This window comes from Microtus oregoni, unplaced genomic scaffold, assembly GCF_018167655.1.
Source record: "Microtus oregoni isolate MIOR12 unplaced genomic scaffold, Mior012 000015F_ref0000493, whole genome shotgun sequence".
NCBI classification, from domain to species: domain Eukaryota; kingdom Metazoa; phylum Chordata; class Mammalia; order Rodentia; family Cricetidae; genus Microtus; species Microtus oregoni.
In genome coordinates, this window is record NW_024543074.1 from 11,273,677 (window position 1) to 11,298,132 (window position 24,456).

Sequence of the window (24,456 nt, forward strand, 5' to 3'; positions counted from 1 at the left end):
GCAAAGGAAACTACCCTTTTAGGTGCCTATGCACACATCTCTATTTTCGAGGTGTATCCTCAGTAAAAAGACGTTTACTGTGTACTGTAGTATCAACGGATATGCTAAGGCAAGGAAGGAATCTGAAGTCAATACACTCCGAGTGGAACCAAGAAATGCTTGCGTTCACTCTTAGCATGAAACTGGGGTCTTCATCCAGTAAGGACCATTCGAAGTTGGAGTGCAGGAGTCCAGTGTCCTTACCACTCCACAGACTCGACGGGAAGGACCCTGGAATTCTTAATTAGAACCGGTTGCCATGGCGACAGTCTCTAGGCAGCGTGGGCTGAGCTCTCGGTAGGGATTGCGGGTGGGCCGCCGCTGGACCCTGTGCGCGCGCCCGCCACCAACTTTCCCTCCAGACCGGAGTGGGGTGGCGCGCTCCGCCCCCGCCCCTGGGCCGCGCACGTCCGAGCTCGGTGGCGCGCACGCCTGCGGGAGCCCTCTCCAGGCAATCCAGTGCTGATCGCCGGTGCCGGTGCGGCCGTTCCCCCTCCGTAGCGGGAGGCGAGGCTCCGAAGCAGCCCCCTCCTCCTTCTGGGCTCATCCTCCACCCCCTTCCCGGTGGACCTCAGGGCATGAGCAACGATGGCGGGCTGCATCCCTGAGGAGAAAACTTACCGGCGCTTCCTGGAGCTGTTCCTGGGCGAGTTCCGAGGACCGTGCGGCGGCGGAGAGCCAGAGCCCGAACCCGAATCCGAGCCTGAGCCCGAAGCGGAGCTGGTCGCGGCTGAGGCGGCCGAGGCTTCGGGGGAAGAACCGGGGGAGGACGCTGCGACAGTAGCGGCGGCCGAGGAGGGGGAGCAGGACCAAGACCCCGAGCCCGAAGAGGAGGCGGTGGAGGAGGAGGAGGCGGCGGCCGAGGGCGAGGAGGAGGAGGAAGCGGCGGCCCCGGGGCACTCGGCCGTGCCGCCGCCGCCGCAGCCCCAGCTGCCGCCGCTGCCCCCGCTCCCGCGGCCGCTGTCGGAGCGCATCACCCGGGAGGAGGTGGAGGGCGAGAGCCTGGACCTGTGCCTGCAGCAGCTCTACAAATAGTTAAGTAACGGGGCTCGGCCGCGGGTGGGCCGCCGTCTCTGGGTCGCCAGCCTGGGTCACCGTCCCCGCCACCCGCGTCCCCGCGGGGCTCCCGGGCGGGGTCCCCGCGCCTGCACCCGGCCCCGCTTCTTCGGCTCTCTCGGCCAGCTTCTCGGCCACTTCGCACACCCTTCCCCGGCTCCTTCCTGAGAAGGTCTTCCCTCCCGTCTTGGGCTCCCCTTTCTTCCCAGCGCCCTTCTTCCTGGGGTTTCCTCCCACCTTCGTCTGTCTGCCCTTTCCCGGGCTGCGTTTCTTGTTGGGCGGCGGGGACGCGCGACTCCTTTATGGACTGTGAGGTGGAGGTGTCTTCCTGCGTAACCGCAACAAAGCTAATACCGTCCCGGTGTCCAAGAGTGGCCCAGACCCCTAGATTTTTCCGTCAGGTCCTCACGGTTGAAATGAAAAGCTCTGTAATGGCTTTCCTACGCGAGTGCCTAGTATCATACTTTATAGACATTTGACAGGTCATAATTGAGAGGTGGGAAGGGATTGGGAAGGAAGGGTAAAACCCTGCCAAGCTAGCCTTTAGGTGAAAGGCCGCGGGCGTAATTCATTAAAGTAGAAAAGTCAACCTGGTTTGATAAAATTGCAATTAAGTGCAGTATTTTCAGTCCATTAAGTAGATGGGGTGGGAGGTGGGGGGAAAGCAGATGGCTTAGCTACCCAGATGAAAGTCTAAAATAGAAAGGTCAAGGCTTTGCCTTTCATCCGAGTTTTGCTTTTTATGGGCTTGAAATAGAAACGGTTTACAATTGCGTTTCTTTCCAAGCGGAATTGTTCCAAAATAATGCCTCTGCACACTGGAAAGCCGGGAGTCTTTTGCCATTCAGCTAATAGTTGTAACGAAAGGTGTTACTCTGACCACCCAAAAAGTTTACTACTGCGAGTCACTACAGCTAAGTTCAGACCCACTTCCTGGATTTCTCCAAAGCTGAAAAGAAGGGCCTGGAAAAGAAAGCTGTTTTGTCGTCGGCTGACCTCGTAGACACCTGATCAAATCATTCTCCTGTTAAAAGCATCTGCTCTTCAAAATGAAAAAGCCACTGAGCAGATCAGATCTGTAGAATTGGACCGTGTGGATGCCACACTTTATAAACCATCTGGCAATTAATTTTACAATAATGTTCGATTACCAAGGGAATAATGTGTTTTGGGGAAATGCAAAAATAAAATGGCGTGTAATACCACCACCCAGGGGTAAACAGCATTAACGGTTTAGAGTAGTTCTTTTGTAAACTGTCAAAGAAAAGGACCTACAAAATGCCGTTTTTTTATACGCTATTCAAAGACACTCAAGTTTCTGCTTAAAATATAATGGAAATATTTACCAAACTGAAGGAATTTATCTCAGACTAGTACTATTTGGACAGTTTTAACCTTTACATATGCACCTCCAGAAGGGACACACAGGCTAAGCATTAGCGAATGCTCCCCTAGCCTGTCATTAATGTAGGACAGTCCTGAACGTTTCAAGGCTTTTTAAATTGAGCTATACATGATGAGATGTACAAAATGAGATGGTAAGATGTGGGTGTTTTTTCCTTAATGTGACTAGAAAACAAGATTAATTTTAATGTACGTATAAATTAGAAAAATGATTAAAATGATAAGGTGATCACCAATGGAGAGCAGAAGCTTGTAATTGAGATAAAACTAGCAAAATTAAAGTTAGAAAGTATTATTTCCCCTTAAATCAGAGATTTTTCACATAAGATCAGACTTTGTACCATATTTTGTTCTGATGCTAGCAGAGATAAAATGGCTGGCTTGTTTGTGTAAAGTATCTTTAAGGTCCTTAGCGGGTTAAAAGTTTAAAATGTGTAATGACATTTTTAGGTTTTATTCTTTTTTTTAAAAAAAGCTTAAGACTTAGTCACAAGAATCAGGACCAGCTGACTTTATTAAAGAGGCTCTTCATTTTACAGGTGAGATTACTATGCTGACTCTATTAAAGAGTTAGGTCATTTTCTATTCAGGCCCTTCATTTTACAAGTGAGATTACTGCCTCTGTGCAGATCTGGGAAAAAACAAGTCGTGTACAAATGATTCCAACAGTTTCCAGCTTAGTCACTGAGTCTCAAAACACCTTGACATAGTTGGGATGTTGACTTTTTAAATATCGGAGGAAGTTCTTAGAAATAATTCTTTTTTTTTTTTAAGTATGTGTCCGTGTAGGGGTATGTATACGTGAGTACAGGTGCCAGGGGTCTAGAATCCTCCAGATTAGGCCAATAAGCATGACTTGCCTACATGTGGATGTTGGGAACCCGACTCCTGTCCTCTAAGAGAACAGGAAGTGCTCTTAACCACTGAGTCTTCTTTCCAGTCCCTAAAAGAAATTCTGACTGCAAATACTTAATGAAGACTTAAAAATATGTATTTTCTCAGCCAGGTGGTGGTGGTGGCATACACCTTTAACACAGCAGAGGCAGGCAATTTCTGTGAGCTAGAGGCCTGCTTGGTCACAGAGTGAGATCCAGGATAGCCCGAACACAGTGAAACACACACACACACACACACACACATATTTTTTCCCCCTTTAACTTCTCTCAGCTGTTTTTCCCCCCACCAGTTTTGGGAGCTGAGCCTCACTCAGGCCTTATGCATGCTCACCAAATGCTCCACCACTGAGCTATAACCTCAGCCCTAATTTGATAATTTGGACTAGGTTAACCAATTTGATCATTAAGACTGTAGAAAAAAATTAACACTGAATTTGATACTAGTTTATGTCTAGTGTGTTTTCCTGTCAGTATTTGAGAAATCTATCTGCTACTAAGGGGATTGAAAGTCTCAAAGAAACAAACAAAAAACCCAGCTTCTACTCTGTTTTTTTCATTTTGTTGCTGTTGTTGTTTTGATACATCGTCTTAAAAGACAGCCCAGGCTGTTGTTCACCTCCTAATTTCACTGCCTCAGTTTCCCCAGATCAAGGATTACAGGTTTGTGTGACCATGTCTGGTTTGAAAATTTACCTTTTTTTGATTGTTTGTTTGTTTGAGACACTGTGTAGTCCTGGCTGGCCTATAATTTGCCTTGTAGATCATCAGGCTAGTCTCAAACTCATAGAGACCTGCTTGCCTCTGCCTCCATTTGCCACCATGCCTGGCTGAAATGTTGCTTTAAGAAGTGTAGTATAGTAACACATTTCCCCCAAAATTTGGTTCTCTTGACTTTTAGAATAAGAACAGCAGCTATCTATCATTCCTAATCTTGGTAAACTCAGAGCGACTTAAAAACAGTTATCTAGATTGCTCTTTGATAGTGGTGCACACCAGACACAGGAGGATCTCTGACTTCAAGTCCAGCCTCATCTACAGACTGAGTTAGGACAGCCTGGGCTACATAGAGAAACCCCAAAACAACAACAACACAGTTACATAGATAAGAAAAGAATGAAGGTTTAGGAACTTGAAAGTGTCTTAGAAGTTGTGAGGGTTCAGTGGTTAAGAGCACTTGCTGCTCTTGCAGATCGAAATTCGGTTCCCAGCACCCATATCCAGTGGCTCACAACTGCTGTAACTCCAGTTCCAGAGGATTCAGTGCCCTCTTCTGTCCTCTGTGGACACAAAACATCAATGTAGTATATATACACCTCACATACATAAAATAAAAGTGAATACTTTTGGGGGAGATTTGGGTTTTTTTGCTCTGTAGCCTTGGCTGTCCCGAAGCTCACTATATAGACCAGGCTGGCTTTGAACTTCCAAAGATCTGCTTGCCTGGCTCGTAATTGCTGGACTTAAACAGATAGGCTACCATCCTGGCTAGAAAGTTTTTAGAGTAATTCTTAGGATAAAATTCTTACCTTTAAACTTCAACTTGTACATAGGTGTACTCTGCTATATACAAACAGTATGTAACATTTTGAAAGAACGATAATTTTAAAATGTCAACACCCCCCCCCCACACACACCTTTGAAAAAGATCTGCCCAAGTAGTGGGATTACAAGGTGTGCCTCCGTGCCTGGGTTCTTTGTTTCCTGGTAGGTATCTATTCTACCATTGAGCCGTATCTCCTGATCCTTTGATTCTCCAATAAAAAATTATAACTAATGTCATATTCAACTTGAATGTCAGAGTATGAGGTTACTTGTGTAGGTTAATGTCAGTACTGTGTACGGTACAATACAACAACAATATAATACAATACTAAGGATCAGTTTGTTTTGATCCATGAGAAACAAATATGCTGGTCTTATTTGAAAGCCGCGTGTTATCACATTTTCAAAGCAGTTGTTTTCTTGGTTATTCATTTCGGCTGGGACAGGCTTCCCAAGGCGGAGAGAGCTATCACAGCAGGCTGGCAAAGTTAAGTAGTTCCAGATGGTTTGCAGTAGCATCGAAGATAGCACATCAAGAATGGTTTGGAAAACAAAATCATTGGTTATAGACTCTAATAATCCAGTTATGTTGAATCATGAATGACATTGGAAGAGGTCATTCACCTTTGTTTCATTTTTGTGTATATACATGGGGAAGTACATGAATGAAAACTATATCACTCCCTTCAAATATTAAACATTTTCTTATAAAAAATAAGTGTTCACCAAAAAGTGGAGAAAGTTTACATAAACAAAAAGGGTAATATAAATACAGCTTAGTGTTAATCATAGTTCCCAAGTCTTTCTCTTAGCCTTTGAAGCTGCTGATTTGCTGTAAATTTTTAAATACCCCCCCCCCCCCTTTTTTTTTTGAGACACGGTTTCTCTGTAGCTTTGGAGCCTGTCCTGGAACTAGCTCTTGTAGACCAGTCTGACCTCAAACTCACAGAGATCTGCTTGCCTCTGCCTCCTGAGTGCTGGGATTAAAGGCGTGTGCCACCACCACCACCCAGCCTATCTTCTTAATATTGATGTTCTGTATTCGACCTTTTCAAGTCTAATACTTTTCGTCGATATCGTTCACCCACATGATTGGCTGCTGTGGTTATGCTCATGGTTCCCAGCTCTGCCTCCAACCATGCTTTGATTGCTAATGGAACAACTTCTACCTAGATGTCTAAAAGGCTTCTCAGATTTAACGCCCAGCCTCCTCTTCCATCCCTAAAACAAAAACAGAACCTGGCACTCTGTGTTTTGTTTGTTTCATGTGTTGCTGGGGATTGCATAGGTTAGTGCTCTACCACTCGGCGTTGGCTCCAGCCTGAAGCCTGATAATCTTTGGAGGGAATCCATCCCTGGTTTCTCTTTTGACCCCTCACATTTGATTTGTCAATTTAGCCTTGGAAATATCTCATAAACATGTCTCTTCCTATTCACACTGTCCTTGTTGTCTCAGGTCCATTTTATTTACCCCTTTGTGGTCACTGTTACCACTCTAGGATTAGACTACATAGTTTTTCTTTCTTTTTAAAGTTTTATTTATTTTATGTGTATGTGTTCTTTGCCTACATATATATTGGTGCACCACATATATATTAGTGCATAGTTAACAGACAGTTGTGAGCCACCATGTGGGTGCTGGGAATCGAACCTGGGTCCTCTGGAAGAGCAGTCATTGTTCTTAACTACCAAGTCATTTCTCCAGACTCAGATTATATAGATTTATATAGATATAGTATAAGTGCTTTACTAAAACATTAAAAAATTAGTATATATGTGTATATATATATAAATATTTACGTGTGTGTGCACGCTTGTACATGTGTGCGTGCTTGTGGGAGTCAGTTATCTCCTATCATGTGAGTCCCAGGGACTGAACTCAGATCAGGTCATCAGATATGGCAGCAAGCTTCTGTATCCTCTGAGCCATCTTGCCAGCCACAGCTTAGACATTTTTACCCTTAATTGATGTTAACTAAACTACAAGGTTAAGGGCATAGTCAATCCAAGCCTTCTGATCCCAACTGTAAAGACAGCGTTCTAACAAAGTTTAGAAGAAAGAGATCATATAAGACCGCCCTCATCTCTGAGACTAGCTGCAAGTTTGAGAGTTTCTTAAAACCAGTGAGGCTTTCCATCTTCCCTCATTGGCCTTAGCTCTGGAATCCCTCTCCGCTCTACCCGCTGTAGCAACCGCACTCCAGCTATTGCAGACTACTAAGGTATTAGTGTGCATGTGTTATCCTCTCCTTAATGTCTGCGCATTTACAGTAGTGCCCCCCCCCCATGATGACACCTCATGCTCCAAGGCCAGTCTAATCTCTTGTGTATTGTGTAGGTGTCCATTTATTACCAGTTCCTTTAGGAAACCTGTCCTCATCATCCCCACATCTATAATGAACTGAGCGTCTCTTCTGTGTGCCCTTCCAGAGTACTCAGTGCACATTCCTTGTGCAAGCTCATGTTCCATTCATATCTTTTGAGAAACTAATGTTTATAATTCTACCATTCGGCCTTCACAGTTAGGTATACCTAAAATAATTCATGAGAATGAAGGAAAAAATGGCAAAATCTATTGTATGCAAAATGTGAAATTAAGCCAGGCATGGTGGTACATCCCAGCATTCTGAAGATGGAAGCTGGAGGATGTCCGTTTGAGGCCAGCCTGTGCTATAGGAAGTTTAAGGACACATACATAGCAAGACCACAAACTTCTAAAAAGCAGGAGCTGAGTATGAGAATGTAGCTGAGTGGTAATTACTTGTTTAGCATAGGAAGACATTGGATTCAATTCCCAGTAGTGCCAAGAAAAAAAATAAAGAAATGAGTGCTATTAATATTTGCTGTAATTATGGAGATTGGTAATTTTCTCTGAATGCAACTGATTTCATGGCAATCCTGAGAGCTGAGAGGTTGAACAATGGTGGATCTTCTCTAATTTTCAGGACATTGTAAACTGTGGTTCACCTGTGCTTGATTAAATAGATTGAAGGATTTTATGTCCTGTATTAAATTTTTAGTTCTCATAAAATGGACAAATAATTAAATTTTTTTGCAACAATTAGGGGCTGGAGAAATGGCTTAGGTTGAGTGCTTGCAGCACAAGCATAAGGACCAGAGTACAAATCCCAGCACTCCGTAACAAGACAGGTGTTCCGTAAATGCCTACAACGCCATCTCTGAGGGATTTGGTTCCTCCTTCTGGCTTCTGTGTACCCCACAACATGTGAATAAATAAATAATTTTTTGAAAGTCTAAGGTTGAACTTTGTAACACAAGAATAAAACATGTTATCCTTTTCTTAGTTGCATATACTTTTTCTAAAAAATAATGTGTTTTAGTAATTAACTAAAATTCAAGTTAAAGGATTATGTAATATTGGTATATAAGAAATGTATGGGTTGGGCATGGTGGCACATGCTTTTTTTTCTTCTTAAGTGTGTAGCCCAGGCTGACCTCGAACTTGTGATCCTCCTGCCTCTGCCTGCTTTAGCAAATTCTACCGGCATGCGCCACCACAACTGGCAGCACATGCTTTTCATTCCAGTACTCAGGAGGCAGAGACAGATGGATCTCTGAGTTTGAGGCCAGCCTGGTCTACGGAGTGAGCTGCAGGATAGCCAGGGCTGTAGAGTAAGACCATGTCCCAAAGGGAAAAAAAATAGGGGGCAGGGTCAGCAGAGTGGCTCAGTGGTTAAACACTTGTGTAGCATGTGTAAGATTATCTCTAGCAATGCAGACAAAACAATGACAGGCATGGTCTGTAACCACAATACTGAGGGGACTGAGGAAGAAGGATTATGAGTTTAGCTAAACTGGACTATAAAATACCAAGACCTTGTGCATTTATTATTTTTCTCATCACTGACAAGATATCTGACAAAAGCAAGACAAGGGAAGGGAGGGTTTATTTTGGCTCATGGTTTAAGGATATAGTCTACAGTCATAGGGAAGATGTTGTCTACGATCATAGGGAAGATATCATTTACAGTAACAGGGAAGATATAGTCTACAGTCATAAAGAAGATGTCGTCTGTGGTCAGGGGAGATGTCGTCTACAGTCAGGGAAGATGTCATCTGTGGTCATAGGGGAGATGTTGTCTACGGTCAGGGAAGATGTCGTCTGTGGTCATAGGGGAGATGTCACCTGTGGTCATAGGGAAATGTAGTCTATAGTCATTAGGACAGGAGAATAAGGAAGCCAGTCACACTGCATCCACTGTCAGGAAGCCGAGGAAAATGATTGCTGGTGCCTTTCTTTCCCTTATTTATTCTGGGACTCCGGCCTATGAAATAGTGCTGTCCATAGTGGGTCTTCTGATCTCATTTAAACCAATCTAGAAACTCCCTCACAGACCCTGACCAGTTGACAGATTCACCATCATACCCTGTATCAAAATCTGCTGCCCCACCTTGTGTGTGTATCCCTACACATATATTTGAGTGTGTGTGTGTGTGTGTGTGTGTGTGTATGACTTGTTGCTGAGACAAAATACTCAAGAGAAGCGACCTGGGAGAAAGGATTTATTTTAGTTTAGTTTCATGGTAAGGGGAGGCGTGGTGGATGGGATGTCATCTATGGTGGTAAGAGTTTTAGGTATGGTACGTTCTATCTGGACAAATCAGGAAATGGAAATGTTGGGCCAGAACTAGGGCTACCAATAACCATTTAAGCCCTGCTCCTACACCCCTGTGTCTTCCAACTAGGCCCCATTCCAAAAGGTTCCACAACCTCCCAAATAGCACTGCAGCTGGGGATCACGTATTCAAATGCATGAGCTTATGGTGCGCATTTTACATTCAAATCATAATTTTCTGTTCCTGTTCCCATAGGCTTGTGATCTATCTAGTAATGCAAAACATACTCAGTCCAACTTCATGATTTCCATAGTCTTACAGTTTCAACAGTGTTCATAAGTTCAAAGTCCCTCTAAGATGCAGGCAATATATAGTGTTCTCTCTCTCTCTCTCTCTCTCTCTCTCTCTCTCTCTGTATGCATATCTATTCCAGCCTGAGCATATTAATTTTGCCTCGTCTATATTTCACACACCTTCCCTCACCTTTCATCATGTTCTATATGATTTTTTAGTGAGTTTTTAGTAATTAACCTGAATTCTATTGAACATGTTATATATTCCAAACTTTGAGAACATTTTGATGATCATCCTTTGGATAAGTCTCTCATTTTATTTTTTCTTTATTTCTCCTTCTTCTTCTTCTTCTTCTTCTTCTTCTTCTTCTTCTTCTTCTTCTTCTTCTTCTTCTTCTTCCCCTCTTCTCTTCTTCTTCTGACACAAGGTTTCTCTGTATAGCCCTGGCTGTCCTAGAACTCCCTCTGTAGACCAGGTTGGCTTTGAACTCAGAGACCTGCCTGCCTCTGTGCTGGTGGCCAGTGACTCCCATAGCAAACTGTGTGCTTAGTTTAGACTCAATATTTTTTTTTAAATGCTGGGGTTGGAGGCTTCACTCAGTGATAAGAGTTTTATCTTCCTTAGCCGGGCGATGGTGGCGCACGCCTTTAATCCCAGCACTCGGGAGGCAGAGGTAGGCGGATCTCTGTGAGTTCGAGACCAGCCTGGTCTAGAGAGCTAGTTCCAGGACAGGCTCCAAAGCCACAGAGAAACCCTGTCTCGAAAAACCAAAAAAAAAAAAAAAAAAAAAAAAAAAAAGAGTTTTATCTTCCATATATGGGACCCCTGAGTTCAATCCCCAGCACTGGAAAAAAATAGCACAACATAATAAGCACATAATCATGGAGTAATGTCTCATTCATGTTCCTAGGTTTCCGTGTTTAGAGCAGTGTATCTTTAGGGAGCCATTTCAGAAATTCTCTACACTACCATAGAGAAGCAAGATGGAACATTTTAATTATTTTGTTTAGAAATCTTTTAATTTCATTTCTAAATGAAAACAAAATGTTCTGCCTCCATTCCCACCAGCCTGGTCCAAGCTACCATTCGGCTACAAAGTACCAAACAATTTTCCATTCTTCAGAGCGTTGCTTTTCCGCCTGCTTAAGACACATCTCAGTGTGTTCAACTTGTAGCAACATGTTTGGTGAGTCTGTAGGGCCCTGCTTAAGACTGCTCCTGGTTACCCCTCATCTAGTCTTACCTCAATTAACCTGTGTTCTTGGCCAGTAACTATGCACTAATTGCAATGATCTTGATTGAATTTGCAGACCCTGGATGCTCTTCTTGCTTCTTTACCTAATCAGCTTTTCCCCCCTAACTTTTCAACTCAGCTATTAGGCTTTATTCTAAATCTTTCTTCCCAGTAGAGTTATTCCTTTCTAGTGTAAAAGGATTACATTTATCTGTTTGTTATGTGTGTATATGTGTGAGCCTGTGTTTGGAGGTTACATGGAGGTCAGAGAATCAATTATGGTAGTCAGTTCTCAGCTTCCACCATGTGTGTTCCTGGGGTGGAGCTCTGGTCATTAGGTTGACAAGCACCCTTATTGCCTGAGCTTTCATCAGTACTTTTTTTTTCTTTTTAAAGACTATTACATTGTTACTGGCCTTACCTTGGTATGTAGCTGAGGATAATATTTAACCTTTGATCCTCGTACCTTTACCACCTGAGTATTGGGATTACAGGCATGCACCACCACTCCTGGTTTTTGTGGTACTGGGGATTGAACTCAAAGCTCGGTTCACGTTAGGAAACCACTGCCAACTGAACTGTATCCCCAGCCCATGGACTCTGTGGTGGTTTTGGTTTTGTTGTTGTGCTTTGAGACAGCATCTCTGCTGTGGGATAATGCTCTTGTACCCTGTGAAGATTTGTCACCATATTGGTTTACTAAAACGCTGATTGGCCAGTAGCCAGGCAGGAAGTATAGGTGGGGAGACCAGACTAGGAGAATTCTGGGAAGAGGAAAGGCAGAGATGAAGTCACCAGCCATTTGTGGAGGAAGCAAAATGAGAATGCCTTACTGAGCAAAGGTACCAAGCCACATGACTTGAATAGGCAAGAATTATGGGTTAATTTAAGTTGTAACAGGTAGTTAGTAATAGGCCAACCAGTTCATAATTAATATTAGCCTTTGTGTTATTTGGGACTGAATGGCTGTGGGACTGGGAGGGACAGAAACTTCCGTCTACACATTTCATATAGCCCAGGCTGTCCCTTCCTCCTCTCCCCTAGTGCTGAGAGTACAGGTATGCACCCCTGCCCCTGGTTTCAGGTGGTAATGAAAACAGAGGCCAGGACTCTGGGCATGCTGGACTTGTACTTTACCAACTGAGCCACATCTCCAGCCCCAAATACATTTTTTTACTAAAAAGAAAAAAGAGCCAGGCAGTGGTGGTGCACACCTTTAATCCCATCACTCAGGAGGCAGAGGTAGGTGGATCTCTGTGAGTTTGAGGCCAGCCTGGCCTACAGAGTGAGTTCCAGGATAGCCAAGAGCTACACAGAAAAACCCCGTCTCAGAAACAAAAGTGGGGGCTGGGGAGAGAAAAAGAACTCAAGTCTGGTTTGATAGCAAATGCTTGTAAGTCTAGTCTAGCACTTGGGAGGCTGAAATATGAGAATTGAAGTTTGAGGCTATCATTACTACATTAGCAAGACCCTGTCTAGGGAGTGGGGAAACCTTCCTTTGTTCAGGGCATTCTCTAATTTGGATTGGTAAATAAAAGTATCTTTGTGTAAAATGATGTTAAAATTGTAAATTTTGTGACACTCAGCATAGTCTGCAGACAAACTGACTGCAGCCCTTTTAACTATAGTGCACATTATTGTTACTATAGTGCACATTATTGTTACTATAGTGCACATTATTGTTACTATAGTGCACATTATTGTTACTATAGTAACAATACTATAGCAGTGTACCCCGCTGTGTGTGCCTGTGCAGGTGCCTCTGGAGGTCAGAGGACATCTTCTGCCATGCTTTTCCACTGTGCACACTAGGCAAGCTAACCTGCAAGATTCGTGTCTCTCCAGCTCTAGCTTTTTGTTTTGTTTTTTGAAACAGTTTTTTTTTTAATATAGCTTTGGAGCCTGTCCTGGAACTAGCTCTTGTAGACCAGGCTGGCCTCGAACTCACAGAGATCCATCTGCCTCTGCCTCCCAAGTGCTGGAATTAAAGGCATGCGCCACCACTGCCTGGCTCCATCTCTAGCTTTTACATGGATTTTTAGAGATTTGGATTTGGGTCCTCATGCTTATGCAGCAAGCACTTTTACCCCCAGAACCCTCTCCCCAGCTCTAGTTTGGGCTTCACCATATCTTGTCCTTACTTCAGTAGCCTCCCAGCTAATTTCCCTGTCATTGTGCCATCTTTGTTCCTGTCTCTCATCTCCAGGGTTTTCTCTATGCAGCCCTGGCTGTCCTGGAATGCAGAGATCCACTTGCCTCTCCCTCCCTAGTGCTGAGATTAAAGGCTTGCACCACTACTCCTGGCTGCCATTTGTTTTTCTTCCTCCGGCTCTAGTTTAGCCAACACTGTTTAACTCCCTGAGGGACTCTGCAGATACATAGTTCCCTGCCTTTCTGCCATTGTAGATGATGTTTATTTTGCACAGAACAGGCATTTTTCTGGTAACTGTAATTAGCATCCTTTTTGATGGGAGAGGGGATGTGGGATTTTTTTTTTTTATCTTTTATCCAAAAAGGTATCCTGTTCAGAGACTACCTATGGATAAACAACATTTTAAGGATTTTTTTTTTGCACCAAATACTATTCTAAACTATTGCTTCTAATAAAAGAAAAGGTGGGGTTGGAAAGATAGCTCAGCAATTAAAGAACACTGTTGGCTTTTTCAGAGGACCTGGGTTTGATTCCCAGCACCCACATGGCAGCTCATAACTGTAACTCCAACTCGAAGAGATCTGACACCTGCACACAGACATACATTCAGGAGAAACACCGATGCACACAACATAGCAATAAATAAATCATTTAAAAAGTACAAACCCTACCCTCACTTGCAGGCCCTCTCCACCTTTACCCCTCACTTTATAAAGAAAAGTTCTTAGTGCTGCCATTGCAAACAGAATTTGAAATCCAGCAGTAATTGAAACAATAAATTAAAAAAGTTCGTATCTTGGTGTATAGTTTATAGGAATAGCATTTTTTTTTAAAAGAAGTTAATCGTTCATTTACTTAGATGCCTGGAGATATTTTTTTTCTATTAAGTAGTTGACTTATTCTGCAACTTATTTAAAATTTAAATTTCAATTGTTATTGAAGTAGCCAGAGGCATCCTTTTTTCTCTATACTTTAGTTCCTAAATATTTCCCATCTATTCAACACACGTCTGTTTGGAAAAGCAATCCTTTTTAAAATATTTAATTTATATATATGTGTGTGTGTGTTTGTGTGTGCACATGCCCATGTGTGTGGAGGTCAGAGGTCAATATCATGTTTCTCTTAATTGCTCCCACCTTAATTTTTGAGGCAGGGTCTCTCACTGACATGAAACGCACTGATTCAGCTAGGTTGTTTGCTGTCTCCCCAGCACTGGAATTACAGGAATGCACCCTGTGCCTGTGGGTACTGATGATCCAAATTTAGGTCCCTTGCTTGAACAGCAAACACTTTGCAAACTGCCATCTCTCAGTTCCTATTTATTTTTCGGGTGCTGATGTTTGATTCCAAGACTTACGCATGCCAACCATGTGTTCTACCTCTGAGGTACAACCCCAGTCCCCTTTTATTTTATTTTTTCAAAATATTTTGAGACAGATTCCCACTACATAGCTTTGACTGGCCTGGAGCCTACTCTGTAGACCAGGTTGTCCTCAAGCTCAGTCCACCTGCCTCTTCCTCCCTAGTGCTGGGAATAAAGGCATGTACCACCACACCTAGCTGCTTTTTAAATTTTTTTTATCATTTTATTTAAAATGTCTGAGCATTTTGCCTGCATGTATGTATATGCACCATGAGCATCTCTGTTGTCTGTGGAGGCCACAAGAGGGGTCTTGGATCCCCTGGCACTGGAGTTTGGGATGGTTGTGAGAATTGAGCTCTGACACTCTGCAAGAGGAAGGAGTGCTCTAAACTGCTGAGCCACCTCTCCAGCTCCTATTTTTTTAATTACTTAAAAAAGAAGAGGGGCTGGAGAGGTGGCTCAGAGGTTAAGAGCATTGCCTGCTCTTACAAAGGTCCTGAGTTCAATTCCCAGCATCCACGTGATGGCTCACAACCATCTGTAATGAGGTCTGGTGCCCTCTTCTGGCCTGCAGGCATACACACAGACAGAATATTGTATACATAATAAATAAATAAATATTTTTAAAAAAGGAGGAGAAAGACTTTTGAGTTTTCAAGTTATGTGACTATCATAAATGTAGCATATATTTTAGAAGCCAACAAAACCCATACTGGTCGCTAATAAGCTGTAGATTATAAATTAACCTGAATAATTGATGATACATATTCTAAAATGTCATGGATTATAACCCTCACCATTGTATCCATCTGCTATAACAGTTTCAGAACCATTACTGTAAAATCATTTTTCTTTTGAATAATGTATTAAAAATGGCTTCAAGCAAAGCTTGTCATTAAAGGCCAGGATTCCACTGACTATAAAAGAAGAGAAAATGTAGGCCAAGTGATATAGCATGTACTAAGTGATATTAGCATGTACTAAGTGATATTAGGATGTACTAAGGCCTTGAGTTCACTTCCCAGCACTTATCAAAAACTGGGCAAAAAGATGGCAGCTTAGTTCTATTAAACTATATTGGTGATCAAGGGGCTAGGGTGTAGTGAAGTGGTAAAAGTCACTGGACAGCACGCATGAAGCCCTGAGTTTGATCCCAGTACGAAAGGAGGGGGAGGAAGAGGTAAAACATATTAAAAATCAAGTATAAAATAAAGACATTCTCTCAGAATGAAGTAAAATAATAGTAAAGAGCACCTTAAAGTTATACTCTTAGTCAAATGAGCCAATTAAATGCCACAGTGGAAAAGTCCATTAAATACAACATTAAGTAATTAGTGCATTTTATATTCCTACATAGGTCAGAATCATCAAACCATGAAACTGAATTTCTTCTCATTTCCCCAAAGACTATAAAAGATTTTAATTAATTGAGCTTTCCATTTTGAGAATTTCCTTGGTTTAAAAAGCTTTTTATTATATTAACTTTTTAAAGTGGTTGTCAAATAAATAGGGCTTTCTATGTTGCCTGGTAGTTTTTGTGGTTGATATAGATCATAGAAAATTATTATAGAATTCAGTTCCTTCAGGATAGATGACCAGCTATGTTCAAACAAAATACAAATTATTTGACATTTTATGATATGCATAATTAACAGTAAGTTCTAAGAAAATATGATTAAAAACTATTTTTAAAATGAAGTTTATTTTTCCTTACTACAAAAAAGATTTCAAGTGATAAATAATTTTACTATAGTGAGAATAATACTTATTCTTAATAATAAGTATTTACCATATGTCAAATACTGTGATGAATGCTGCTTCATAGAAATAAATAAGCACGTTCCCTTTTCTCAAGAAGTATGCAGTTTAAAGTCAGAGCAGCAAGCCAGCGATGTGCTGCTGTTCAAGCATGGGCAGGGTCAGTGTCTGTCCTGTATGCAGTGGTGCACTAAACCTCAGTGTTGTTATTCTGCTTCACAAACACACAAATGATTTACTAGACATTAGGCGATTTCTCCAAGGTCACACAAGATATGTAGTAGAATCAGAATGGGAAGTCTGAGGCACCTGACCCCAAAGCTTATTATCTTGCTGCCCCTGAACTGACTCTCATTTCAGACTTCCAGTTTGTTTTCTTGGGCCTTTAGAACAAGGACTTGTATATTCATGAACTCTCTCCCTCTCCCTTCTCCTTCCCTCTCCTTTCATCCCGTTTCTTTCTTCATGCTACCCCATACCAATCTGTAAAGATTTTAGAACTGACGATTCCCTAAAGCATGCCCATTCAACTATGCTGAAATCCTATTTACCTCCCAAAGATGGATAGGGATTGTTTCTTTATATCTGTTCAACTGTGTAACCATATCTTGCACATAATAGATGCACAAAAATGCTGAAACCCGTGAAGGCCATGTCTTCCATTCCTGAGAGACAGAAGCACACTCAGAAGCTGGGTGCATGTGAACAACTGCACAAGGTGATAAATCAGCATCTATTATTCATTAGTTTATTTTTTTCTCTTTTACAATCTAGAGATTCAGCCCTCAACCCTCACTTCAAATGGCATCTCTTACTAAAAGCACGTCCCAGAGGTGAGCCAGAAGTACCATTCCCTCCCATGACCTACGCCAGTGTCTGCTTACTGCTTTTTTCCATGGTAGGAATTGAACTCAGGATCTCATGCATGCTCTACTTATGGCCTCCACCTCTAGCACCTGTCTAGGCAGCCACTCCACCACATAGCTGTAGGTTCAGTCACAACACTTTTAAAAAACATCTTTAAAAAACACATATTGGCAGGGATAAGGAGGGTTGGAGAGATGGCTGAGTGGTTAAGAGCACTGGCTTTTCCTCCAGAGGTCATGGGTGGCTTTGGTTTCCAGTACCCACAAAGCAGCTCACTGTTGCCTGAGTTCTAATTGGTATTAAAATAAAAACCTGGATCCAGATAACAGGGCAAATGCTGAACAATCAGAGAGAGAAAGGAGCAAGTCACAGCTAACTCTTACCTTGCTGTCTGCTCCCACTTTTTTTTTTTTTTTTTTTTTTTTTTTTTTTTTTTTTGGTTTTTCGAGACAGGGTTTCTCTGTGGTTTTGGAGCCTGTCCTGGAACTAGCTCTTGTAGACCAGGCTGGTCTCGAACTCACAGAGATCCGCCTGCCTCTGCCTCCCGAGTGCTGGGATTAAAGGCGTGCGCCACCACCGCCCGGCCTGCTCCCACCTTATATCCCTCTCTCCGCCTTCTCTGTACAGACCTCCAGACCTCTATGGCTAACTAGTGACTAGCTCCGCCCTCTGGTCTTCAGGCTCACCACAGCTCACACCCATTCTGAATTCCAAGCCCTGAAGATCTGGTTGCCTCTTTTAGGTCTGTGTGCACCGGGTGCACGCGTCACAGCAGAGCCGCATTTCTCATGGTTTCTGCTTCCATTCCTCCTCCAGGTTCCTCGTGAGCCCCTGTCCTGATTCTAACGTGTAAGCTGTAATAAGCCCTTTCCTTCCCAAGTTGCTTTTGGACGTGGCTTTATCATGGCAGCATAGAAGCATAACTATCAAAGGCATATGGGTAGGAAGAATAGGTATACAGATGAAATATTTGCTGATAATAAATTGTAAAGAAATCTATTTTAACACAGTTCTTTGATAGTCATATAATTTTACCATTTATTAAAGATGAATACAAATTAACATGCTAATGCTTGTTTGTTTTCATAAATAATTAAATCTTGGCTAAATATTTGATACTGCAGGACATAGAGCATCTTCAGCATTTTTCACAGTTAATTGATAATTTGATTTTATGGTCATCCATGCTGAGGAAGCTACTTTGCATTAATATACAGTACAAAATGGCAGAGGTATATTTAGGGCTGTTCCTGAAACGGTTGTCAGTTCCCTGTTAATCACAAGCCAAAATTCCTTTAGCAATTTTTATTAAACTCAAGTGAGCAACGCAAACAACCACTTTAAAAATCAAACGTCCTTATACTATCCAATGCAAAGATATGCTAATTTGATACATTTTGAGGAATGACTGCAACAAAATATAGAATGTCTTTGTTCTCTACAGTTTAACCGTTTTTTTAAAGTTAGATTTACTCGTTGTTTTTTTAAAAATTTTATATGTGAGTGTTTAGCCTGCCTTGTATGTATGTGTATCACATTCACGTTTGGTACCTGTGGATTTCAGAAGAGGGCGCCTGATCCCCTGAAACTAGACCTGGGTCCTCCGTAGGAGCAGCATGAGTTCTTCACCGTGAGTCGGGCCGTCTTTCCAGCCCTCATATGTCATTATCTTCTTCTGTTTGGGGTTTTCGAGCCAGGGTTTCTCTGTACCTTTGGAGCCTGTCCTGGAACGCTCTCTGTAGACCAGGCTAGCCTCAGACTCTCAGAGATCCTCCTGCCTCTGCTTCCCAAGTGCTGGGATTAAAGGCGTGCGCCACCACTGCCCAGCGAGACACCCTTTTAATACAGAATAGATACAAATAAATGTGGACTTTTAAAAAAATCTTGGGGCTGGGGAGATGGTTCAGCCGTTAAGAGCACTTACTGTTCTTGCACAAGACCTGGATTCAATTTCCAGTACTCAATGACCGCTCACAAACATTTATAACTCCAGCTCCAGTGGACTCACACCCTCTAGTGACCTCCTCTGGCACAAGGCATTCTGTGGTACACGTCCATACCTGCCAGCAAAAGGCTTACATAAAATGAATAAATACTTTAAATGTTTTGAATCTTTAAAGGGGGGGAGGCGTTTGAGAAATTGCTGAGTAGTTAGGAGTATTACCCCAGGTGTGGTGGCAATGCCTTTAATCTCAGCACTTGAGGCAAGCAGTTAGTTGGACACCAGTCTGGTCTCCAGGGCGAGTTTCAGGTCAGTCAAGGCTATATAGTGAGACCCTGTCTCAAAACCAAACCAAACCAAAGAAGTACTGCTCTTAGAGAGGACCTGGGTTTTCTTCCCAGTGCCCACATTCCCTTACATACTGATCACTCCCCAATACATATAATTAAAAGTTGAGAAATCCTTTGAAATTTTGAAAAAAATTTTTTTTACTATTTTAAACAGAATATATACAAATATAAAATTCAATTTAGATGTCTGATTCATATATAATGTTTATTAAATTAATTGAGTGCAGGTGTTAGTAGCTGTTTCAATTGTAGAATTATTATATGCATTCATGATGAGGAAAACCTCAAGAATAAACTTGAACTTAAAAAAGAAACTATAATTTTGAAATTTAATGGTTTTTAAAGATAGGTCTTGCTGCATATAGAAATAACAGTTTTCTTTAGACCATGAAAATGCCAATTCTCGATACAGGCTCTTGCTCACATTTCTATTTTTACAGCCATTCAGCCCATCAGACTCCATAAACCCTTTCCTTGATTTTCATCCCAAGAGTGAGGTGATTTCCTCAAGATGAATAGTGACGGAATCATTTGTTTTCAGGACAGAAGGAGCCTGTGTGGTCTTTCATGGGGCACACAGCTTCACGTGGACTAGTGAGGCAGGACAGATATATTGACGCCTTTTTTTTCCCAGTGCCAAAGTTCTGAGTCCCTCCCATCTGGCTTTAGTTGCTCAGTTTTTCTCTTCTAAATGACACTTAAAGGAATGTTCAAGCTTGGCAGTGGTGGCACACACTTTTGATCCCAGCACTCAGGGAGGCAGAGGCAGGCGGATCTCTGTGAGTTCGAGGCCAGCCTGGTCTACAGAGTGAGTTTCAGGACAGCCAGAGATACACAGAGAAACCCTGTCTCAAAAAAACACACACCCCCAAAAGAATCTTCAATTTGTTTCTGCTCTGATTTCTTATTGTTATTTTTACATGTCCTTTATTAGATTGAAGTTTCATTCTGCCTCTGACTTTCTGAGCATTTATGTAGTGGATGGATGTTGAACTCTGTTAAATGTTTCTTATGTACCTTTTTGGATCTTGTCTTTTGTTCTGTTAATATGGTAAAATTACAGGTTCAGGGATGTAACCCAGACCCAGAATGCTTGCCCAGCATGTGAACATTTGTTTAAATGTCAGCACTGAGGGGAAAAGTAAATGTTTTCCATATAGTCAGCCAGTTTGAGTTCCTAGAGTAAGTCCCTTTAGCCACGGGATTTATTATCCTCTCTATATTGTGTTATTCTAGATTCATATGCTAGCATTTGTTTACATATTTTTAAAATACTTTATTTTTATGTGCACAGGTATTTTGCTTTCATGTATGTCTGTATGTCATGTGCATGCTTGGTGCCAGCAGAGGCTGGAAGGGGCATCAGATTTCTTGGACTGATGTTATTAGATAGTTGTGAGCCACCATGCAGGTGGTGGGAATGGAACCCATGTTCTCTGGAAGGGCAGTCAGTACTTTTAGCTGCCATCTCTCCAACTCCTAAGGACTTTATTTTTTAATTATGAGTAAGGTATGTGCTCATGAGTGCTGGTGTGTTCAGAAGCCAGAAGATGGCATCGGGCTCTATTGTACAGGACTGTCCTCCCAGCCAACCGAGGCGACGGTCAGGAGTTTGGCTGTGCATGCTTGCAAAAGATCATCCCAGCTGGACTTGCTGTCTGATGTCCTCTCGTAGCAGGAGGGGCAGAGAGGGTACCTGAGTAGATTCTCAACCCAGCCACTCCAAACCACCTGTTGCAAACAATTCTGCCCTAATTGCATGTGACCTGGGGGATGGGCTAGAGAAAAAGGTCAGGGAATACTAGGTGAGGGCGGCTTCATCTATGCAGCTGTAGAGTCAGTCTTCCCTGCTGGGTGAGGACCTCACCTATGCTCTATAAGCAAGCTCAACAAAAACGCATTGATGCCCTAGGGTGAGCTTTGGTAATATTGAGTTTGGTTTGTCATTGAAGCCTGGAATTGTCTACCCAAGAGAAGTTTTAGCAACAAACCCCTAGAACTGGACTGACAGGTGGTTGTGGCTTGATGCAGATACAAGGAACTAAACTCAAATCTTCTGCGAGAGTGGTACTTTTAACTGGTGAGCCATCTCTCCAGGCCAGGGCCTAGTGTGTGTGTGTGTGTGTGTGTGTGTGTGTGTGTGTGTGTGTGTTAGAATCTTATGTAGCTCAAGGTAGCCTTTATCTTGTTATATAGCTGAAGATGACCTTGAACATCTAGTCCACTCTTGTCACCTTCCCACACATGTTAGGGGAATGTTTTATTCACTGTTCTATTGCTGTGAAGAGACACCATGGCCAGGTCAAGTCTTATAAAGAAAGCGTTTAACTGCAGGCTTGCTTACAGCTTCAGAGGGTTAGTCCATGATCATTATGGTGGGAAGCAGACAGGCATGGTGCTGGAGCAGTAGCCAAGAGCTTTACATCCTGATCCACAGGAAGTAGGCAGAGAGAGAGAGAGAGAGAGAGAGAGAGAGAGAGAGAGAGAGAGGAGGGGGGAAGACTGGGTCTGGCATTGGCTTTTGAAACCTCAAAGTTCCCCCGCTCCTGTGACATACCTCTTCTAAAGAGGCCATACCTCCTAATCCTTCCCCAATGTCCTATCACTGGGGACCGAACATTCAAACATATGAGCCTGTGGGGGCCATTCCCACTCAAGCCACCACGGTGAGCATCCTACCAATTGAGCTATATCCCAGTTCTCACCTTCTTTTTCTTGTCTTAGTCTAGCAGGATATTATGAACTTTCAAAGAGCCAATTTTGGTTGTGTTCCTTTTCTGTTTGCTTGGTTCCATGTCATTGACTGCAGTTTTTTCTTTCATTGCTTTAATCTTCTGCACCCTCTCCAGCTTTTAAAGGTTGTTCCTCTATTTGTACTTTTCTTGTTTTTACCTTTTCTTTCTTTCTTTCTTTCTTTTCCTTTTTGTTTTTTGCTTTTTGAGATGGGGTTTCTCTGTGTAACAGCCCTGGCTAAGCCTGGAACTCTCTTTGTAGACCAAACTGGCTTTGAACTCACAGAGCTCTCCCTGCCTCTGCTCCCAAATCCTGGGATTAAAGGGGTGCACTGCCATGCCCAACCCTCTTTCTTATTTTCTTATATAAGCATTATGAACTCTGATTCTTCTGCCTCTACCTCCTGAGTACTAGGGTTATGGATCTGCACCATCATACCTAATTTACACAGTACCGTAGGTTATTAAATCCAAGATTTTGTGCAGTTGAGGCAGACATTCTTTACCCCAGCCTTACCTGCTGCATTTTAATTATTTCATCTTTAGGAAATATTCTTTAAAATTTTTAATTTTAACTTTCTGTGTGTGTTTGAGGTATGTGTGTATGGTATTTCTGCATGTATATATATATATACACACACACACACACATATATATACACACACGTGTGTGTGTGTGTGTGTGTGTGTTTGTGAGTGCAGTCATGCTCATGCCACAGTGCGCACGTGGAGGTCAGAGGACTCTTTTTTTTGTTTTGTTTTTTTTTTTTTTTTTTTTTTTTGGTTTTTCGAGACAGGGTTTCTCTGTGGCTTTGGAGCCTGTCCTGGCACTAGCTCTGTAGACCAGGCTGGTCTCACAGAGATCCGCCTGCCTCTGCCTCCCGAGTGCTGGGATTAAAGGCGTGCGCCACCACCGCCCGGCTCAGAGGACTCTTAAGGAGCTGCTTCTCTCCTTCCACCATAGGGCTTCTGGGATTGAAGTCCCACTGTCAGACTTGAAAGTAGGTGTCTTTTTCCACGGAGCCCTCTCACCAGCTCCTAAAATTTGCACTTCCTTTCTCTTGCCACCATCTCCCAGCTCCTGATCATCATCGTTCTATTGTTTCCATGAGCTTGGGAATTTTAGGTTCCACATGTGAAGCGATTATTGCCACCACTCCTCAGTTTCCATGGTGGATGAATTCTGCTGCTCTCTGTGGATGCCAAAATCCAAGGATGTTCAAGTTGCTCATATGAAGTGGCGTAGAATCTGCACATACGGGGCTGGTTCCATGGTTAGAAGTGTTTGTGCTCGACCCTGAGCACCCGAGCTCAGTCCCTGAAACTCATGGTGGAAGAAGAGAGCTGTCTCTGAAAAGCTGCCTTCCCTCCTCCACACATGGGCCCTGGCATGTGCATGCCTACATACACAAAGATAGTTTTAAAGGACTTACACAACCAGTGCTTATCTTCTGAAATGCCTTAAATAATCTTTAAATGACTTTTAATACTGATGCATGTAAATGTCATGTAAATAGTTGCTAGACTGCCATTTGGAGGGGAATAACAAGAAAAAGCCTGCAATTTTAATACAGAGTCAGCTTAATGTAGAACTTGTGGAAAAGAAAGATCTTTATCTTTCTGTGTAATATCTTCAGTGTTCATCCCTTTGGCCCAAATAGCAAGGTTTCCTTCTTTGCAAAAGCTGAATGCCAGTCCTGGCTGCTGCTGAGGGCTACACCTGGTCCATGGTGCTACTGCAGCTGGGGTCTGTGTTGAAATCCATGGCCCATGTTGCCACCAAAGACCTCATGGAAGCCTGGGGTCTGGGTCACCAGCTGTGGCCTTGTTGGTGTCTGGGGGCCATGCTGCTGCCGGGGTCAGGATGTCATCGGGCCAAGCTGTTGCCTAGAGTCATGTCTAGGTCCATGGTCCAGCTTCAGCTGGGGTCTGTGTTGAAGTTTGTGGCCCAGGTTGCCACTAGGACACACACACAGGCCTGGGGTCTGAGCCACAACCTTGTTGGAGTCTGGAGGCCATGGTGCAGTTGGAACTGTACAGATCTGGGTGGCTAGTATTTCCACCCAGAGCCAGGATGTTATCCAGGTTCAAGCTGCTGCTGAAGGCCATGGTTCAGTTGCAGTTTAGGTTTGTGTTAATGTCTGTGACTGCACCTCAGGGTGCCAAAGGGACTATGCATGTTGAAATCAGAGGGTCATGCTGTGCTGGCCCCGCCCTTTGCTGGCCCAGGGAAAGCTGGTCCTGCCTCTT

General features: G+C 42.9%; 1 protein-coding gene across 1 annotated transcript in view; it reads left to right on the plus strand.

The window, feature by feature from the left end:
- Positions 1-456: 456 nt before the first annotated feature.
- The window catches only part of Ppm1e (protein phosphatase, Mg2+/Mn2+ dependent 1E), a 132,822-nt gene continuing 108,822 nt past the window's right edge, over positions 457-24,456 (plus strand). The window contains exon 1 of the mRNA XM_041664505.1: positions 457-1,073. Coding sequence (XP_041520439.1) covers positions 628-1,073 — 446 coding nt within the window. The 5' untranslated portion in view covers positions 457-627. The remainder of the gene's footprint in view (positions 1,074-24,456) is intronic.